Here is a 17724-nt window from a genome sequence, read left to right as displayed (position 1 = left end):
TCATCTGTTTGCCCTTTTTAGCGTGGCAGTTACACAACGCGTACAGTAGCACTTAGTTTTATCTAGGTTAGGAGGATCCCCATTCATCAGTGTCCGCTCTTTTTGCTGACTGTCGGGCAACAAATGCGAGCACGGTACATCACAAGCAAGTTAAGTGAGCATCTCATGCGCCCGTATGCTTCGCAGTAATGAGGTGACCCATCTGTGGGAGAAGCTAGTGCAGGTAACTGTGTAGCAACAACGCTGGGCTGGAAAAGCAAGTGTTTAGCAGATGTTTCATTGATGTGGTGAATTAAACGCAGAATACACAAAGCAGTCAGTTTTACAGTGAAATGAGAGCATCATGCATGGATATAAAGACTATCGCAATACATGAAAACGACAAAAAATACATATTTTTTAGATTTGTTATAGAGGTAAACGGCTAGGGCTCTGCAGCTAATATTAAATCCCTCCTCGCCGACCGTAAACGCCGCAACCGACGAACAGATGGCCCGTGCTGCGTTCACGGACAGACAGTTGGCGGAGGTGGCTGCGTACCTCCGCTGCTGTGCGTCACTGCCGTTCATCTCCCTCTGTCACTCTAGGCTGTGATGGCGGAGGCGAACGATACCGACGTAATGATGAGCTACCACGGTGATTTCCCAAAAAACGACAGAAAAAGCAGCCGCTACCCTTTCTGCGTTGTCTGGACACCTATTCCCATTTTAACGTAAGAGGCTACTGCAGTATTCCTGCTCCTGTTCTGTGGCAGCAGATGAAACGAGGCTATGTTTATCTTATCCGCTAATACTGTTTCCTTTTAATGGTACTGCGTTAGTTGTTTTGCTGGACATTCAGACGTACAGTAATTGCCTCGTGTGTCATTTGCGTGCGTCCTGCAGGTGGGTGCTCCCCTTCATCGGTCACATGGGCATATGCACTTCTGCTGGAGTCATACGAGATTTCGCAGGGTCATATTTTGTCTCGGTGAGCACTGCTTTTGCATCGAGTTTTTCACATCACCGCATAGAGACTAATGTTAAAGTGCTAGACCTTCTCAGTAGGAGTCTCAAGCATAGATTCGCATTAGAGGTGGGAAGCAATTTGAATATGGTACTGGTATTGGATCAGTACTACTGTGTTATAAAATATGTTTAGCCTTTTTCTACCTTTATAAGTTTAAAGTATCAGTATCGGTGTTGGTATTGACAATACTGGCCCTGTATTTACTTGGTATTGGATCATACTAAAATTTGCATACAGCACTAATTCACATGCTTGATTTCCGCTCTTTCCAGGAGGATAACATGGGGTTTGGTAGACCCACAAAGTAAGTTTATTGTTGATATTATCGTCTTTTAACAAGTAGGTGGGAGCAGAGATAACACATTAACTCACTGGTTTACTTTAAAACAATACTGCAGGTACTGGAAGCTTGATGTGGATAAAGTGTGTGGTAATGGTGCAGCTACATGGGACAAAGCGGTGCACGATGCATCAGAGGAGTACAAATGCAGGCCGGTAAGATTGTTGTATTTAGCATTATCTTATTAATTAACAAATTTCTGGATTGTGTTTATGGAAGGCCTTCAGTGCCAAAATGAATTAAATGTTTGTTTAATTAATTACAATTAAAAAATATTTTTAAATATGTAATAATATTTAATTATAGTTTTAATTAATTAATTATATTATATAATAAAGTATTTATTTAATTCATTTTGACACTAGTCACCCTCCTTACACATTAGTGATTTAATAATAAATACTTATTTATTTACTTTTTGTCGAAGCACAATCTATGCTTTGATAACTGCCATTCCCACGTTGCCATGGCCCTCAACCTGATGCGCTACGACAACAGCACTTCCTGGAACATGGTGAACCTGTGTGTACTGTCTCTCATTAACGGGAAACACGTAAGGTAAATATTTTGGTCATTTATTCTAGCTCTGCAGGAATGAAATACATGTATGAATGATAAGAGCGGCTAGAGACAGATCACTATTCACACTGTCACTGCTACTGCAGCCTAACCCAACATGCATGTCTCCGGACTGTGGGAGGAAGTCTGAGTACCCAGAGAGAACACGTGAACTCTACAAAGAAAGGCCCCTGTTGGTGGGTGGAGCAACAGTGCTAAACACTGCAGCGCCCTCCCGCCACTCATACTACATGCTACCATTTAGAGTCATCCAAGGAAAGCTGGAAACCAATAATGAACGGGCGTGATCTTTTGACTTGGTTAACTTTCACATTTGTCAAGCTATTATTAATGCTGAAAGATTTATACAGGTTATGTTTTTTTAGTAAGATTGTGCAATACAGAAGACATTCTGCACATGCTGCAACAGCATCGCTTCGCAGTGAAAGAACCCAGCTGTGAAACTCGTCTGCCTGCAGTCCAAGCATGCCACCCTCCGGACAATATTTAGTGTATTTTTAGGGCCTTAAACTGTTGCACAGGTGAAATCCTCTATCAAACTTTCAAAAGTTATCAGCTGATCTCCTCAGCTCCCAAACCCTTACACATTGTTGCTAAAAGAAGAAATGAGGCAACACGTAGGGAATCATACCCCTATCCCACCTCTTTTGAAACATCTAGTTAGAATCAAATTGAGCATGAGCAACGTAAATATTGTACGTTTTATTTATATTTTACACAATGTCACATCTTTTCTGAAAACAGGTTGTATATAATTAATGATTAATTTGCTAGTGTTTATAGTTCGAGCTGTGCTTTACATTCACTGGGCAAATCTTTCAGTTTGGTTTTTGTCCCTGGTTTTGTACATCAGGAGCAATTCTGGCTTTCAAATGTGTGAGTCAAGGGCACTTAAACCTTTTAACACAAGCTGTTTGCCTACTCACTCTACCACTTGACATGTAGTAGCCCCACCGGTGCTTATCTGCAATAAATCCCCTATTGTAAACAGGAAAATTTAAGTTCCAGTCATACTGGTTTTGTTTGAGCCAATTACACTGGTTTAGGTTGTCAAGTTTATTTAGTCAGTTACGACTGTGTAGAATACATTCACCAACTACTTTGGTAGGTACACCTTTTCAAAACAAGCTGCTGAAGTTCAAACCAAACCTCAGGACAGGAAAAACAGGTGACTTAAGTGAATGTGGCGCAGTTCTTGGTGCTGGACAGGCTGCTTCTGAGTATGTCAGAAACTGCTGATCTACACACTCATCTCTTCTGACAAAGAGAAACTACCCAGTGAGAGGCATGTTCTTTGAAGCTAGAGGTCAGAGGACAATGGCTGGACTGCTTTGAGTTGATATAAAGGCAACATACCTTGCTTGTAACTCATTACAGCAAAGGTCTGCAAAAAAGGCATCTCTGAATGTACAACATGATGAATCATGAAGCAGATGGGCTACAAGCAGCAAAAGACAAAACTGTGTGCGACTCCTGCCAGCTGAAAACAGGAAACAGATGCTACAATTCACACAAGCTCACCAGAATTGGACAATAGAAGATAAAATGTTGCCTGGTCTGATGAGTCTCAATTTCTGCTGTGAGATTGGATAGTAAGGTCAGAATTTGGGGTAAACAACATGAAAGCATGGATCAATCCTGCCTGGTATCTATCAGTGTCCAGGCTGCTGCCTCTTAGTACCTGCTGAGCATCATTCCTACACCACAGCCTACCTGAATATTGTTGTGCCCATTAGGACCACAGTACACCCCTCTGCTTCCAGCAGGGTAACATGCCATGTCTAAAAGCTAGAATCACGTCAAACCAGTTTCTTAAGCATGACAATGAGTCCACTGTGCTCAAAAGACCTCCACAATCACCAGATCTTAATCCAGTAGAGCACCTTTGGGATGTGGCGGAACAGGAGAGTCACTGGAGAGTCACTGGATCTGCAGCAGCTCTGCTATGCAGTCACGTCAACATGGACCAAAATATCCGAGGAATGTTTCCAGCACCTTGTTGAATCTTTGCTGTGACGAATTAAGGCAGGTCTGCCTCTGAAGGCAAAAGGGGTTTCAACCCAATACTACCAAGGTGTACCTAATAAAGTGTCCTGTGAGTGCACTAAACCCTCTATCATGGCAGGTTTCACTCTTTCAGACATCGGTACTACAAAGGGTGATACGAGTAGCTGTGCTAAGATTACAGTTTAACTGAAGGAGAACATTACTGTGCAGCACACCTGAAGCATCTTCATCACAACAGTCTGAACACAGTCTGTTAAATAGCTCTGCTGCTGGACGCTGGCGAGCATTAAGAGACATATGGCTCAGAGATCCTCCCTCATTATTCTCTGCTGACCCACATAGAGATTGCTGGCGTCACAGCTTGTGCTGCCTCTGCTCGTACGATCCTGTGGCACAGGAGTCTTTTAAACAGAAGGGGAGTCGTGCAATTAATCACAGACGGCAGCGCTCCCTCTGTGTAACAACTGGAGGTCAGTCCTCCGCTGGGGCTCCCCACACACCGGCTGGGTGGACGGGGACAGTAGGACACAAGCTGGGGCTGCAGACACTATGTTAGATTGGACCATGTGACACCTCGGCACACCTCACATGTCCTTGTCTGCTGAAAGTATACCGGGAAAGAGCGTCCCCCCCCTCTCCTCTGCTGCATATCATCAATATCCAGGTGTTGAGAAGTACTCTAATTACTGTGTTTTTCCATCCTCCAGCTGGGCCGCTTTCCTCAAGACCTGGCTGCCCTTCGTCATGCTCAGCGGAGTGCTCGCCACCTTCATCCTCACGTTTAACTTACAGTAGTGCGGCTGGCAGTAGAACGAGCTGACTCAGGCTTTTTGGTTATACTTTATACACAGTCATTGACGTGAGTGGTGCGTTCTGATGGAACATTTGTTTGTGCACAAACTGAGTGACTGCCTCGTCATTTGTTGTGATGCATTTTCTGAGAGGGTATTAAAGGGCAAAGCCTAACTGTTTTGTTTTTTTGGGGGGGGGGCAGTTGAAATGAACAATTTGTCCTTCAATTATCGATATTTTGATTATTTCTTATTGTGTATTATGTTAGCAAGGCACGCTACAGTGTCTGCATTTGTGTTTTTCCTTTATTTCCCTTTGTTAATATTATCATGAAGGAGACGATATCCAGATTAGACCCCAGTACAGTAACGCATTTCAGTTGCAGAGATGTATTTTTCATGAACAGCAGTGATGAATGTGTTTCCAGGCGAGCTAATATATATTTCAGTGACGAATCCATAGAAAACGGATTGCAAAATCTTCACGCTGGAAGTATTCATCAATTATTTGTCTTAGAAATATGAGCAGCTAGACCAAAGATAGAATGATGGAAGACCTGCATGTGAAAAATTAGGGTATTGCGTTCCCTCGAATACATTTTCCTCCTGAATAAGATGCTTTTATGTTAAGTGACTTCTTTTTTGTTAGTTTTTGCTTTTCTGCAGTAAGAAATTTGAATGATTTCCTTTTGTGCATCCTCACACTTGATCCTGCCAAGTTATATGAGCAATATTTGATCACTTGTTTATGCATTATGATATTTTATTGTATGTTTTTGGTACTTGAATAAGTATTATTTATTATTGTATGTCTGTAACCGTTTAATATTTCCATTTTTGTACCAGCATTTTGGATTTGCTGTGTGTAGAGCTCTTTGGTTGTCTCCTCTGGCAGACTGGGATATAGGTGACCGGCTGTGGGTCGTCCTCTGTACCTTTAAGGGGACCACGTTTTCATCCAGCAGACTCTGTGTGATATGAACTACCATCACTTTACGGGAACCTTTATTCCCACAGTGCAGCAGACGACGACTGAGCGAGCAGTCTTTGCCACCTCTGCAGTGTCCGATCACTTTCGGAGAACAAAGGATAACAGCTAAAGTTTGATTTATGAATACACGTCTGTAGATTAAACTTTTTCAGCTCTTATTTAGAGATGTGTTTTTCTGCTGTTTTTGTGATTTTGGGGATTCTTTTCTGTGCTCTGTGCCGCTGCTTGGAGTGTCCTTTTGGCTGTGAGTGTTTCGCTGTGATCCGCACGGTAAAATGTGTTTCTAAAGATCTGCTCACAGCACCAGAAAATATTCCAGGATATGCCAGGACCGTCATTATCACAGGGAATAATATACACCAAATTGGACCCAGTTCGTTTACGGAGCCGGAGAATATCACTAACATCATTTTAAGCAATAACAGGTGAGAATGTCAGTGTTTTTTATTTGTTTCTTTTTCAGTTTCAACCATGTATATATTAAGCCGTATTTGAATAGTGTATTTCTTTATGTTTACACAATAAATAAATAAAGATCTATTTCTGTGAGTTTTGTTTTTCTTTTGTTAACCTTGATAGTACAGTGAGGTTTCCTGAGATTTCTTGTTTCCAAGCAGGAGGACATAATCAAATGTCTAAAACCTGATGTTAAAGTGTTAGTCGTCTCCTCAGGTTAACAGAGATGGCGTCCCACACCTTCTCCTCCCTGGTCAACCTGCGCTTCCTGGACCTCAGTGGAAACCAGCTGGCACTCATCCATCCAGAGGCTCTCAGCATACCTGGTAGTCCCCTTCAGGAGCTCAACCTGAGCCAGTCACTCTACAACTTTACTGCCCTTACAGACCTGACCACAGCTCTGCGCTGGGGGGGCCTTGCGGGGCTCCTCCGCCTCGACCTCTCGGGGAACAAGCTTGCGCTGCTTCCCCCGGGCATGTTCTCTCACCTTCCCAATCTGCAGCAGCTTTTCCTCACCAACAACTCTTTGGTGGCAGTCTACAGTGGGACCTTCTCTGGCATGAATCACCTGGAGGTGCTTGACCTGACACACAACACCTTCAGCACATTCAGAACCGATGCTCTGCTGGAGTTGGACAAGCTCGGGGACATCAGAATCCTGCTCGGTAACAACCCCTACACCTGCTCTTGTGAGATCAATGAGTTTGTTGCGTGGCTGAATAAATCGAGAGCTAAGGTCGATGTGGATGCTGTGAGATGTGCCTCACCTGGCGCGTTAACCGACGCCCGCCTGCGAGGGCTCAGCATCCAGGATATCGGGTGTGTTGTTCCAGTCCTGGCAGAGGTTGCTGATCTCACCCTGCAGACCTCTTATGTCTTCCTGGGGCTGGTTCTGGGGCTTGTTGGCATGGTTTTTCTCTTTGTGCTCTACCTGAATCGCAAAGGTATGAAGAAATGGATCAATGAAATGAGAGACGCTTGTCGGGATGTCCTGGAGGGCTATCACTACCGGTACGAGATTGACTCGGACCCTCGGCTGGGGCACATTTCTGCAGACAGCAGAAGGGCACAAAGGCAGTCAGGAATATCTCTGTCCCAGCAGCTGCCCAGTGACACCTCTGTTGCCCCCACAAAAACACAAGTCAGACAGCTGACAATCTCCCCACCTGTAAACTTATGATAAACTAACTGATGATTTGACATATTATGGTGTAGCTGTAAATAGTTTTAGGAGGAAATTTACAATTTTTGTCTCGAGCATTCTGTACATATTGCAGTTATAACCTAGAAACCTAAAAAAAAGTGCCTTTGTGTTGTAGATGCACTAGATCCTTGCATTTGTAAGTTAGTAAGTTGTGTGTTTTTCTTCTAGATTTTTATAAGGACCTTACACATACACTACTTTGGAAATGGATGTCAGCTTTTTCAGTGTGCTTTGTTTACTTTTATATTAGCTTAAATATCTTTCCAGTAAGCAGAAGATAAAGAAAAACATAAATAACATAAATTATAGATGACCAGTGAATGGTAGGGTAGGTCTATTCTACTGTGTTCTTCAATAAAAAAAGCAAAACCCTTAAATTTACTCAGCCCTATATCTTTATAGGAGTGGTAATAATGCGATTTGTATTATTCGAATGAATATGTCTTGGTATGATATAAAAACCTGTGTTTACCTTAATTAGAAATAAAAAGAAATGATGTAATTAATTTCTTGTGCTGTTTTATTATAAGTGCACTGAGGAAAGCACTGCTACACAGGCTCATGTATATCTCCACGTGAGATTGCCATACTATTTCAATTCAAAGAATGGGTGATTAAGTGTTTCTATACAAGGAGAAAGTAGGGCAGAATGAATGATATCACCGGGAAATACACCTGCTGGCTCTGCAGCTGTGCACCTCTGTGTCCCTGCCGGAGCTATCTACCTATTGTATGTGCACGTTAAAGAGGATTTATATAGAGAAATTAGAAAAGTGCACTGCTGCAATTTGAAACTCAAAAATTCTCTGCTATGCTACATCACATGGCTGTTTATCAGGGGTGTCAAGCACGCAGCCTAAAGGCCAGAACTGGCCACCAAGGGTCCACTGGACAGCTTTGGAAAATGTGAAGCTGCAAAGACCCTCTCATTTGATTTATCCTTAAGAATGGTCTGAATCATCTGCACTTTTACAGCCTTCTAGCCAACAAACACGTTGCCTACAATCTGCCCTACAGCACCAAATAAAGAAAGTAATAGATAAAGCGTTAAAAGAAAATGATTTTTTTTCCCCATAACATTTCTACTCCATTAAATATCAGAAAGGTATCTGTTTTCATTGTAGAAACCACTCACGTGAAGTTTTGCTGGGACTTTCTTTTATTTATTTCTGCAAATTTTCCCCTGAATCTCTTCCTTAAGGCATTGTAAACCTACACAGATGTTTATGTTTTTATATTCAGTCTTAAGCACGTTCCGTTTGCGTAAAGCAGAATATATTAAATAATTAAACTTGCCATTAAAATCCTTTTATTTTTATTGTATTGATTTTATTCCCATATTTAATTAAATATAAATTCCTTTCTCTGTTATACGTTTTATGGAGGCTAATGAAATACTCTTCATCAAGCTTCACTCGCTTTTTCTACTCACTATGTGTTTATACACCACTCTGCATTTAATCATTAGTTATTATGAATCTTTTGCTCTCCTCCACAGTGTGTCTATTATCCTGTCTTCCTTCCCTCATCCCCAACTGGCCACCCTCCCTGAGCCTCATTCTGCCAGACGTTTCTTCCTGTTAAAAGGGAGTTTTTCCTTTCCACTTTCACCAAGTGCTTCCTCATACGGGAGTTTTCTGTCTATTATTCTAGGGTATTTACTTTAGAGTATAACGCACGTTATAAAACTTTATTGAATAATGATTTCTTGTTTTTCAAGCTATAAACAATGAATGAACATTAAACTGAACTACATGTGTAATGTTCAAACTTAAATAAAATGTAACTTAAGGATATCAATTTCTTTTTTATAGTGGGTCCGCAGTTTTAAAAAAATGAATGATAAATAAAATAAAATAATATGGAAGGAAAATAAACAACAGGGCATTTTGTGTTTCATTAGATCCATCCTGTTCTTTAAGAACTCTTTAATAATTCACGAAATGCGTATCTAAACATTTTTAAACTGAAAGAAAGCCGACACATTTTTATGAAATTAAAAAAAAAACCCCATACACGTTATTATGCAATAGTTTCCCCTCGTATCACCCCCCGCCCCCTCTTTCCTCCCCACATCTCTCGTTCCGTCCCCTGCACGTTCAAATCCGCCTCGTGTGACGTCACGACTCACCTGTGGGTGGGTGTAGGATCTGGGATTAGCTGTAGCCGCAGGTAATAGCCAAACATTGGGAGACTCTCGGCAACGCAAGACTGTAAACTTCTTTTCACTGAAAGACAAACGACGCCGATGAGCTGAGCTGTGTTTTCCCCCTCGGACTGTGGGACTCTGTTTTGGCTTTGCAAACTTTGTTGAAGTACACAAACCTAAAAATCTGTAGGCGGTTTTGTTTTCTCCGTTTGGAGCGTTAGCGTAGTTTTTTTCTCTCTCTTTCGCTCTAAGACTTCCGCACTTTGCTCGTTGAACAAGTTGTCTGGGATAAAACTGTTTCCTCTTATGCGGTAAGTGGGCGATTTGCAAGTAAAATGGAAAAACAGTTGGATGTTGAATGAGGTTTGGTCTCAGCTTTTCTCCTCCGCGCGCACTATTAGGCAAAAAAAAAAAAAAAAATCAAGGGTGCGACGAAAGTTATTGTTAAGATAGAAATCGGTGCACTCAGCTTTATTTACATTCTCCGAGCTTAATGTTAGGTTACTTCACTGAAAGCTATGTTTTTCCTGCTCCAGCTTTAAATGCAGCTTAGTTTAACATGCTGGGGGGGTTATGGAGGATGTACTAAACTGTCCTCTCCTACTCCTCCAGGTCCCAGGCTTTTTGAGCCATGCCTGGCCACAGCACAGGGGCTCCTCGCCACAAGTACCCCAACCCTAGCTCTAGGGCGGACAACCATCGACCCAACCGGACTATATCCAGGGACAGCACGACCAGCCAAGACTCCTACAAGGATCCTCATGGGGAGCAACTACGTGACCACTCCCGCTATTCAGAGGGCAGGTATGGTCGAGGAAGAAGCCACCCTCGAAACGGCACTGGAAGGAGTTCAGAGACAATAGGATTTATTCCGGGGTCGGCAGACAGCGTGCCGAGCAGCAGGCAGTCCTGTGGCTCCTGTGCCTCCATGGGCTGGAGTAGCTGTAGGGCTCTTATCTGTTGTGTTCTCACCTGTGGATTTTATGGCACCCGGGAGCCCTGCCTCCCCGTTAACGAGAGCTCCACAGACCATACCCCCAAAACGGGCGGTGACCCTCGACCTCCTAACGGCATAGCTGTGAAAAACCCTGGCATGTCTTTGGAGCCCAATAATAAGCAGCCCAAGACCTCCAGATTGCCCCTGAATGACAGTTTCCGTTACCCAGATGTGCACATAGCAGGTCAGAAGGTAAAGTACCCAGTTGCTGCCTCCAAACGGGGTCGCACATCAGGTAAAGGGGAAAGCCAGCGGCCGGTCAGCAACACCAGCCTTCTATCCTACGAGGACTACGACTTGGATGAGCAGAGCGACAAAGACATTGACTCTCTGATCACCAAGAAGCTGCTTGAGCTTTACGCCCTGCATCAGATCGACCAGCTGGCCAAGTGCACCTCTGATTCCTCCTTCTCCCGCAAGACCAACGAGATCAGCGAGCTCATCTACAGCATCGCTCAGGACTACAACCTGGAGGAGCAAGAGGCCGAGTGCAAGCTGGTGCACGGGGTCATCCGCATCAGCACGCGGAAGGGCAAAAGGAAGAAGGACTACCTGTCAACTGGGCAGCGTCCTAACGGCAGGAGTGACGGGACCCTCCCCGACAGTGGCAACGAGACCATGACAAACACCTTCATGAGCAGTGATTGTAAGAATATCTCTCTCTCTCTCTTTTTTTTTTTTTTTTTTTTTGCTAGAGCTGTATAAATATTTATAAAGCACAAGACAACCTTGCTCACCAGCACCTTGCAGCAACATACCAAATATACCAATCATCTGACCCATCTTTTCTTAATGACTCATAGAGTCTGTTGGAACACCGGCTGTGCTGAAGCTCTTTTGTTTGCCTCGTAGCTGCGAGCTCTAAAACGCCAGGTATTTTACGTGCAGTAGCCTCATAACAATCGCTTAATCTGAGGCAAGTCGATGCAGGTGCGGCGTCTGCTAAACTCAAACACGATAACAGAGATTTCTCTTGCCTGTGTTCATTTTGTCTTGTCTTTGTTTTTGCCTTGTCTTTTGCCTTTCGCTACAGTTCCAGAGGTGAAAGTGTCAGAGCAGACGCCATCAGACGAGCTGGCGAGAAAGATGAGAAATTACAGCGGGCGAAGTGAGTGCATGCGCAGGGGTGGTGTGTGTGGGGATTTCCCATAAGTCTTCTTCTTTTGGTTTCGTGTGGAATTAAGATACTCGGGAGTAATAAAGTAATTCTGCTTCACTATGTGGCAGTCCATCCTGGGCATTTGGGTGTAATAACCAGCCTGCTCTGTGTGTGTGTGAGACCCATTGTGCCTGCTGCAGCTGTAGGCATTTTCTCACCTCCTCCTCCTCCACCTTTCAGTCACATCCCAGTCTCTTAGCAGTGAAAGCACCGCATTCCTGCCCTTTTTCCATTCCCGCATATTCTTTCACTTAACACCTGCCTATCTGCCTGCCCTCCAGCTTCATGGTAATGCTACACCACCTGCTAGACGAGCAGATCAAGTCACATTAAATATATGTCACATAATGTTCCCAGATCTGCTAAGTAATTTCACCAACTTGGGTTACAGATGGATTACGTAAACTAAGCTCCTCTTTTTTCTCTCTTTCTCCCTTGTTGTTCGGTGAAGAGGTTGGTAAAAGGACGGGTGTCCTCTTACATGTCTGTGAATGAGGGTACGCTACACCGTGTTTTCACAACTTTAACACGGTGTTCGGGGAACGTGTCCGGGTCCTGGGTTTCTCCAGGTTTTTTCGCTTAAGGATAAATGAAATTAGAGCTATGCTTTTTAACCTCACTGCATTAAATAATCCTTCCTTTTTTTCTTTTTTGTCCTTTGCAGCATATTCCTCCAGCACTACTACGGCCTACTCGGCGTACCACCACGACACTGAAACCTACTCCTCAGGTGCTCCTCTGATTCTCTAAAAGTCAAATAAAAACAAAAAGAGATGTAGCCAGTTACACGGGCTATTTCATCCTCCTGCTGTTACCAAGTTGAGCACCTTTTACGCTGGGTGGTTGTACTTCTGCCTTTAAGTGGTCCAGCTACTACCTGCTGTTTTCAAGCATCTTTATGTTTCAAGCAAAAGGCCCACTGAGGAGACTTTCCCCCCTATTTCCCCTTCACACACACACACGCACACACACGCACACACGTTAGGAGATGTAGGTTTTTATGTATTTTTCTGTGCAGTGTTTAAAGATGGAAAAAGTGACTCCACTCTACAGGATGTCATAGGAAAGAGGCAGACGTTTGAACAGAGCCGTCCTCGTTCTTGTTTTTATCTTAATTTTTTTTGCTAGCTGTTGTGCATGTGCCGTCTGTGTGTATGAGCTTGTCGACCTCCTGCCAGTTCCCCAGAACCCTAAGACGCGTGTTTTTTACCTGAAATCTGTATTAGCCATATTTTGTAAATACCCTTATGTCGATGTTACTTTGTGGTTTTTTAAAACCATATGTGGTGTTTGTCCACATTTTTTTTTTATATTGTTAGCTACCAAGTCATATTTTTAAGAAAATAATAAAAAAAAAAATCCTTCCATACCTCTTTATGCTTCTGTTTATTCAAAAGTCTAAATCTGTGCCTGGAAATCTTTTTCTCTCTCTGTATATAAAAAAGCTCAATTTGTTTGACAGCAAATGATTTTGCTCGTGTATATCAACAAGTCTTTACCTTCACGAGCTTCTCTGGCACTCTCTCTTCAGCCTATTTTTTTTTTCCTCTTTATCTCTGGGATTATTGTTGTCAGGCTCATCTCCCTGAGGTCACTGTGTTACAGCAGGCAGGCTTTTTCCGCCCTCAGCAAAAGAAGGAACTCGTTTGGCTGGTTCTTACAGAAAGGAAATAAAATCCACGGCTTTGTCTTTGTCATTTATGGCAAAGGCAAAGGAGCAGCACAGAACGTCAGCCTAATTTTCTTGAAGCGGTTCAAATCTGGGTTAAACAAATGAAGCTGCATTTGTCAATAATAATTATTTTTTGTTTATTTTCGGAGCCCGTACAGTCCAGCTGTGACTTACTGCTTTAAAACGAGGGGTGGGGGGGTTAAACCGGTAGCCAAAATTGCAACAAGAAAACGCACAAAAAAAAGTTACTGAAACAATTTTGTTTTTATTCAAAACCCAGTAAATGCTTGCATGAAGACAATGACACCTCTTAACTATCTGTTCTTCAGCTCCACACACAGAGCTTTTTTTTCTTTTAGGGAAGTTGTTTCTGTGTGTGTTGCATTTGGCCTGTGTAACCCCATTTCCCCTGGCTCACTCCCCCACCAGCACATTCCTGTTTTACCTGTATGTAGGTGTCATGTAAAGGCTCACAGTTTCACAACTAACATACCACAGGACAAGACCAATCGTGAGCTTGTTCCATAAGTGATGCAGCCTGCAGATTTCCAAGAACCAGTCAAGAGTTTCCCGTCACAGCTGATTTAGCCTTTTAAGTTTTTCCTTGGCTGCTTTCAGGTGCTGAACATTTAAAATCACTCCGAGTGAGGCTTTTGCACTGATAAGGATTTGCAAATGCAATAAAGTTTAGGCTTAATTTTTATGGTTCTCTCTGTTGGGAAAATGTGTGACTTCCACTGTTTTCCATGAGAGGGGGACAGAGAACCATTAGAGAAAAAAGAAAGCACATTACGTAGACTGCCTATAAAACTGTGCTGCTACATTTTAAACATAGTGTCTCCATCCTCAGGTCAAGATACATAACTAATAATAACATGGATATAATTATGGCCCCTGATAAATCCAACAACCGATTAAAAAGAATGTGTTTATGTTTTTCTAAGCTGTCATTTCCACCACCTATTCTATAATTAATAAATAAATAACTCTGCTTTTGTAATAGTGTTATATCCCCTAAAAGCTCCCTTTTTAATTTCCTCCCACCAGTAGAATCATTTTCATGCTCTCCAAAGATTGATGCAGGAATCTAACCTCAGTGATTTTGGTCCACACTGACATGATAACATCACATAGTTACTGCAGATTTGTCAGCTGCACATTCATGATGGAAACCTCCCATTCCACCACATCTCAAATTTGCACTATATGATTGAGATCTGGTGGCTGTGGAGGGGATTTGACTGCTGTGAACTCATTTTCATGTTAAAGAAAACTGTTTGAGATGACGTGAGCTTTGTCACATGGTGCGTTAACCTGCTGGAAGCAGCCGACAGAAGACGGGTACACTGTGGTCAAAAAGGGATGGATGCGGTCAGCGACAATACTCGGGTAAGCTGTGGTTTTTAAACAATGCTCAGCGGGTACTAATGTGTGCCAAGAAAGTATCCCCCACACCATCACTCCACCACCAGCCTCAGCTCAAAGCCGAATTTTGTTTGCATGTTGTTTATGCCAAATTCTGACCCTACTATCTGATTATTGGAGCAAAAAATAAGACCCATCAAACCAGACAACATTTTTCTAATCTTCTATTGTCCAGCTTTGGTGTAGCTTTATTTTCCTGTTCTTAGCGGACAGAAGTGGCACTCAGTGTGGTCTTCTGCTTCTGCTGCTTGTAGCCCATCAGCTTCAAGGTTTGGCATATTTTGCTATCAGAAAAGCTCTTCTGCACAGCTTGGCTGTAATAACTGATTATTTGACTTGCTGTTGCCTTCCTGTCAGATCGAACCAGTCTGGTCATTCTCCTCTGACCTTTGCTATCAACGGGACATTTTCACACAGAGAACTGAGATATTCTCTGTAAACGCTTTTTTTCTTCTTCTGTTTTTTGGCTTCATTAAGGTCTTTATTTGTTAAAGCAGTGCAAAGTTCTTTTGTATTCCTATCATTTTAATGTGTTCAGATACTATTTGTTTTTCTGTAATACAGTTATCTAAACCTATTTTCAATAAAGTCTTCTAGCTGTTAAATTATTTTAAATCAAAAAGCAATCATGTTAAATGTAACATGTAAAACATTTCCTGACATTTTAATGCAGAGGTTGTTTAGGTAAAAATGACTTGACAAGCATTTTTCTTAAGGAGGCATCTGGTTGAAATGCTAGGCTCGCTACTTCCTGGATCAAAGAAGAAATACTACCATAAAAAAAAAGTTTTCTACTTCATTCCAATGTTTGTTTAAAGACCACCAAAATCATCCTTTTACTCCCATTTTCAAGGTATTTGCTTTTTAAGAGCTCTGGCAACAACAAGAATTTAATGTGTACATGCTGTCCTGCACATATCACTGATGGGCCTGCCAATGAAGTGCAGGGGTCAAATGTTCAAACCAGACTGTCACTATCAGATGTTCCAGCTTTTACATATATAACAAACTCAATGTTTGATTTGGCTTCCCTTTTCAGGTGACTGACACACAACTTCACTCTTCATTCGTGTAAAAAAAATAGATTTATTTGAAAACCTTTGTAAATGCAAACAATAATTATTTACAACAGAGAGCTCCCGTCATGAGATCAAGCAAACATATGGACAGTAGGTACACTCTGTCCTAATGTAGAAAGTCAAATCCAGTTCAATTGGACGAAATCGTGTCAGACTGGGCTACAGTGACCTCGGCATCATTTTCAGTGTAAGCAATTCATAACCCCATCTTCAACAATTCACAGTTTTTGTTTTCTTTGAGTTTTTTTTTAATAGTAAATGTGTTTTAGAGCAGCCCAACATCAGGCATTCCTTCATTTCACAAAGACGGAAAAGCTCTAAAATCCACCGCTCCTATCTGCAGAAGAGCATGTCGACCAGCAGCTCCAGCAGGTTCGCCTGTCCTATCACAGGCCGGAAGAAGAGTTCAGTGATGAGGCTGGGGGTGATGCTCTGCAGCACGGAGGCTGTGAGGAGGATTCGAGCAAAGCGGTCCCCGTCCCCCGGGTGGAGGAGCTGAACCACCTTGCTTAAGGCCTGCTGAGCTTCCTGTTGCAAGCCTTCCACAAACAGGGCTGCCTTCAAATCTGGTACGTCTGTTGGTGGAAAAACAAAACAAAACTGTAAAGTTACATGAATGCTTAATATTGGACACCATTATTAAACCACCGAACACTGACCAGAGAAAGTTGAAGCTGAACACATCAAATATGTACCTGGATTAAATATCGTGGTCCCTTTGAGGTATGCGTACTCCTTGGGGCTCAAATCCAAACTCCAAAACTTTTTGAGGCAAGACACGAGTTTGCTGACACCGGCCATAGTGGGCTGCTCCCTTTCCACCTCGGGGCTCTCGGGTCTGTTCAGGAGGATCTTTTTCAGCATGCTGTCAGTGGGGATGTCCGTCACCTCGAAGTCCACGCGCTCTTGGGCCAGACCCAGAATGAAGAGTGGCGCCCAGCAGCTTTTCAGAAGGGCGAACTGGTCATTTGGAGGCAGCTGGTTAAAGGCGGGCAAGTTTTTCATGAAATTTAGGGTTTTTACCAGAACCGCCGAAGCTTCTTTGCAAATCTCCGACGGCCTTTTCAAGCACACTGTCCGCCGTGCCTCACATTTGCATCTGTGAGGCACTGAATTGTAGCTGAAGTTGCCTTGGCTCGGTCTGCTGCCATCCATTTGGCTCAGGATGTTGTACAGGATAGGATTTGAAGTCCTATCACTGCTGGTTGAACAACGACACGCGCTGTCCATTTTAACCGAGTCACAGATTGTGTAGGCAGTTAAATGAATCCTCTGGCAGGATGGGCTCTTCACGAGCTTGTGAGCACAGCTGCTGCTGCTGCTGCTTGGAGTCTCCCTCTATTTATAAGGCCAGCCCAACCTGCTTCAGTGGACCTTGACTTGTCAATATGCTCCATATGAAAAACAACTGTGTGCTCTGCCAGGTGACTGGAACAACCCTGGGAAACTGATAAGCTTTTCTCAATGAAAAGGAGTTGCTGAAGTAACGTCTGGCTATCAAGAGGGCTGGGTCTTATCTTGTAACCGGTGTCATTAACCCAGGCAGTACCAAGCTACCAAGGACTGCAAAAGTAATCAGCCCCACAGTGAGCCCCTGCTTGCTTCCAGCTCACACCTGTAATACTGGAAACAGGCCAAAGTAGACTTGGGTCACTGACCTGCGAGATAACTTCAAATAAAGTGTTTCATGTTTTTTTTTTCCCCAAATAAAAGAGTAAAATCCCAGAACAGAGCTGGAATTTTAAAACTCTAATTTAGTGGAAACTGGTTGTAAACAGCCACCTTGATGTTATTGTCTTTACCTGACAATATAAAGCGCCTTGAGGCAACTGTTGCTGCGATCTGGCACTATATAAATAAAACCGAA

General features: G+C 42.9%; 4 protein-coding genes across 6 annotated transcripts; 3 read left to right on the top strand and 1 right to left on the bottom strand.

Moving 5' to 3' along the window:
* The first annotated feature begins 234 nt into the window (after positions 1-234).
* Positions 235-5878, top strand: LOC116329496 (transmembrane protein 222-like). Of its 2 annotated transcripts, none has more exons than XM_031751521.2 (6): positions 235-712; positions 885-969; positions 1281-1312; positions 1407-1503; positions 1776-1906; positions 4642-5878. In XM_031751521.2, exons 1-6 carry the CDS (start codon positions 594-596, stop codon positions 4727-4729), a joined length of 552 nt encoding a protein of 183 aa, XP_031607381.1. In that variant the 5' UTR covers positions 235-593; the 3' UTR covers positions 4730-5878. The 2 variants fall into 2 exon arrangements, with proteins under 2 accessions (XP_031607381.1, XP_039475079.1); XM_039619145.1 differs by having other exon boundaries at positions 885-1074.
* LOC116329505 (trophoblast glycoprotein-like) lies at positions 5849-7860 on the top strand. Its single transcript, XM_031751534.2, has 2 exons — positions 5849-6141; positions 6389-7860. Exons 1-2 carry the CDS (start codon positions 5882-5884, stop codon positions 7350-7352), a joined length of 1224 nt encoding a protein of 407 aa, XP_031607394.2. The 5' UTR covers positions 5849-5881; the 3' UTR covers positions 7353-7860.
* A 1578-nt stretch (positions 7861-9438) lies between these two features.
* Positions 9439-13066, top strand: kdf1a (keratinocyte differentiation factor 1a). 2 transcript variants are annotated; one of them, XM_031752312.2, is made up of 4 exons: positions 9439-9548; positions 10138-11168; positions 11556-11630; positions 12346-13066. In XM_031752312.2, exons 2-4 carry the CDS (start codon positions 10157-10159, stop codon positions 12429-12431), a joined length of 1173 nt encoding a protein of 390 aa, XP_031608172.1. In that variant the 5' UTR covers positions 9439-9548; positions 10138-10156; the 3' UTR covers positions 12432-13066. The 2 variants fall into 2 exon arrangements, with proteins under 2 accessions (XP_031608172.1, XP_031608163.1); XM_031752303.2 differs by having other exon boundaries at positions 9523-9836; positions 12346-13065.
* A 2778-nt stretch (positions 13067-15844) lies between these two features.
* nr0b2a (nuclear receptor subfamily 0, group B, member 2a) lies at positions 15845-17183 on the bottom strand. The gene is made up of 2 exons (XM_031751546.2): positions 16553-17183; positions 15845-16432 (listed from the first exon to the last, which is right to left on the bottom strand). The coding sequence occupies exons 1-2, from the start codon at positions 17085-17087 to the stop codon at positions 16191-16193; spliced, it is 777 nt and encodes a 258-aa protein (XP_031607406.1). The 5' UTR covers positions 17088-17183; the 3' UTR covers positions 15845-16190.
* Between the last annotated feature and the right edge of the window lie 541 nt (positions 17184-17724).

Source organism: Oreochromis aureus, linkage group 11 (genome assembly GCF_013358895.1).
Source record: "Oreochromis aureus strain Israel breed Guangdong linkage group 11, ZZ_aureus, whole genome shotgun sequence".
In the NCBI taxonomy this organism is placed as follows: Eukaryota; Metazoa; Chordata; class Actinopteri; order Cichliformes; family Cichlidae; genus Oreochromis; species Oreochromis aureus.
The sequence above is the reverse complement of the archived record's forward strand: the minus strand, read 5'-3'. Positions and strand labels throughout refer to the sequence as shown.

Excerpts from the sequence above, each read along its gene's own strand:
- nr0b2a (XM_031751546.2), bottom strand. The coding sequence starts at position 17,087 with ATGGACAGCGCGTGTCGTTGTTCAACCAGCAGTGATAGGACTTCAAAT. Across the intron at positions 16,433-16,552 it reads GACCACGATATTTAATCCAG|ACGTACCAGATTTGAAGGCA; the intron begins GTACATATTTGA and ends TTCCACCAACAG.
- LOC116329496 (XM_039619145.1), top strand. The coding sequence starts at position 594 with ATGGCGGAGGCGAACGATACCGACGTAATGATGAGCTACCACGGTGAT. Across the intron at positions 1,313-1,406 it reads GGGTTTGGTAGACCCACAAA|GTACTGGAAGCTTGATGTGG; the intron begins GTAAGTTTATTG and ends ACAATACTGCAG. Across the intron at positions 1,907-4,641 it reads ATTAACGGGAAACACGTAAG|CTGGGCCGCTTTCCTCAAGA; the intron begins GTAAATATTTTG and ends TCCATCCTCCAG.
- LOC116329505 (XM_031751534.2), top strand. The coding sequence starts at position 5,882 with ATGTGTTTTTCTGCTGTTTTTGTGATTTTGGGGATTCTTTTCTGTGCT. Across the intron at positions 6,142-6,388 it reads ATCATTTTAAGCAATAACAG|GTTAACAGAGATGGCGTCCC; the intron begins GTGAGAATGTCA and ends TCGTCTCCTCAG.
- kdf1a (XM_031752312.2), top strand. The coding sequence starts at position 10,157 with ATGCCTGGCCACAGCACAGGGGCTCCTCGCCACAAGTACCCCAACCCT. Across the intron at positions 11,169-11,555 it reads CACCTTCATGAGCAGTGATT|TTCCAGAGGTGAAAGTGTCA; the intron begins GTAAGAATATCT and ends CTTTCGCTACAG. Across the intron at positions 11,631-12,345 it reads GAGAAATTACAGCGGGCGAA|CATATTCCTCCAGCACTACT; the intron begins GTGAGTGCATGC and ends TGTCCTTTGCAG.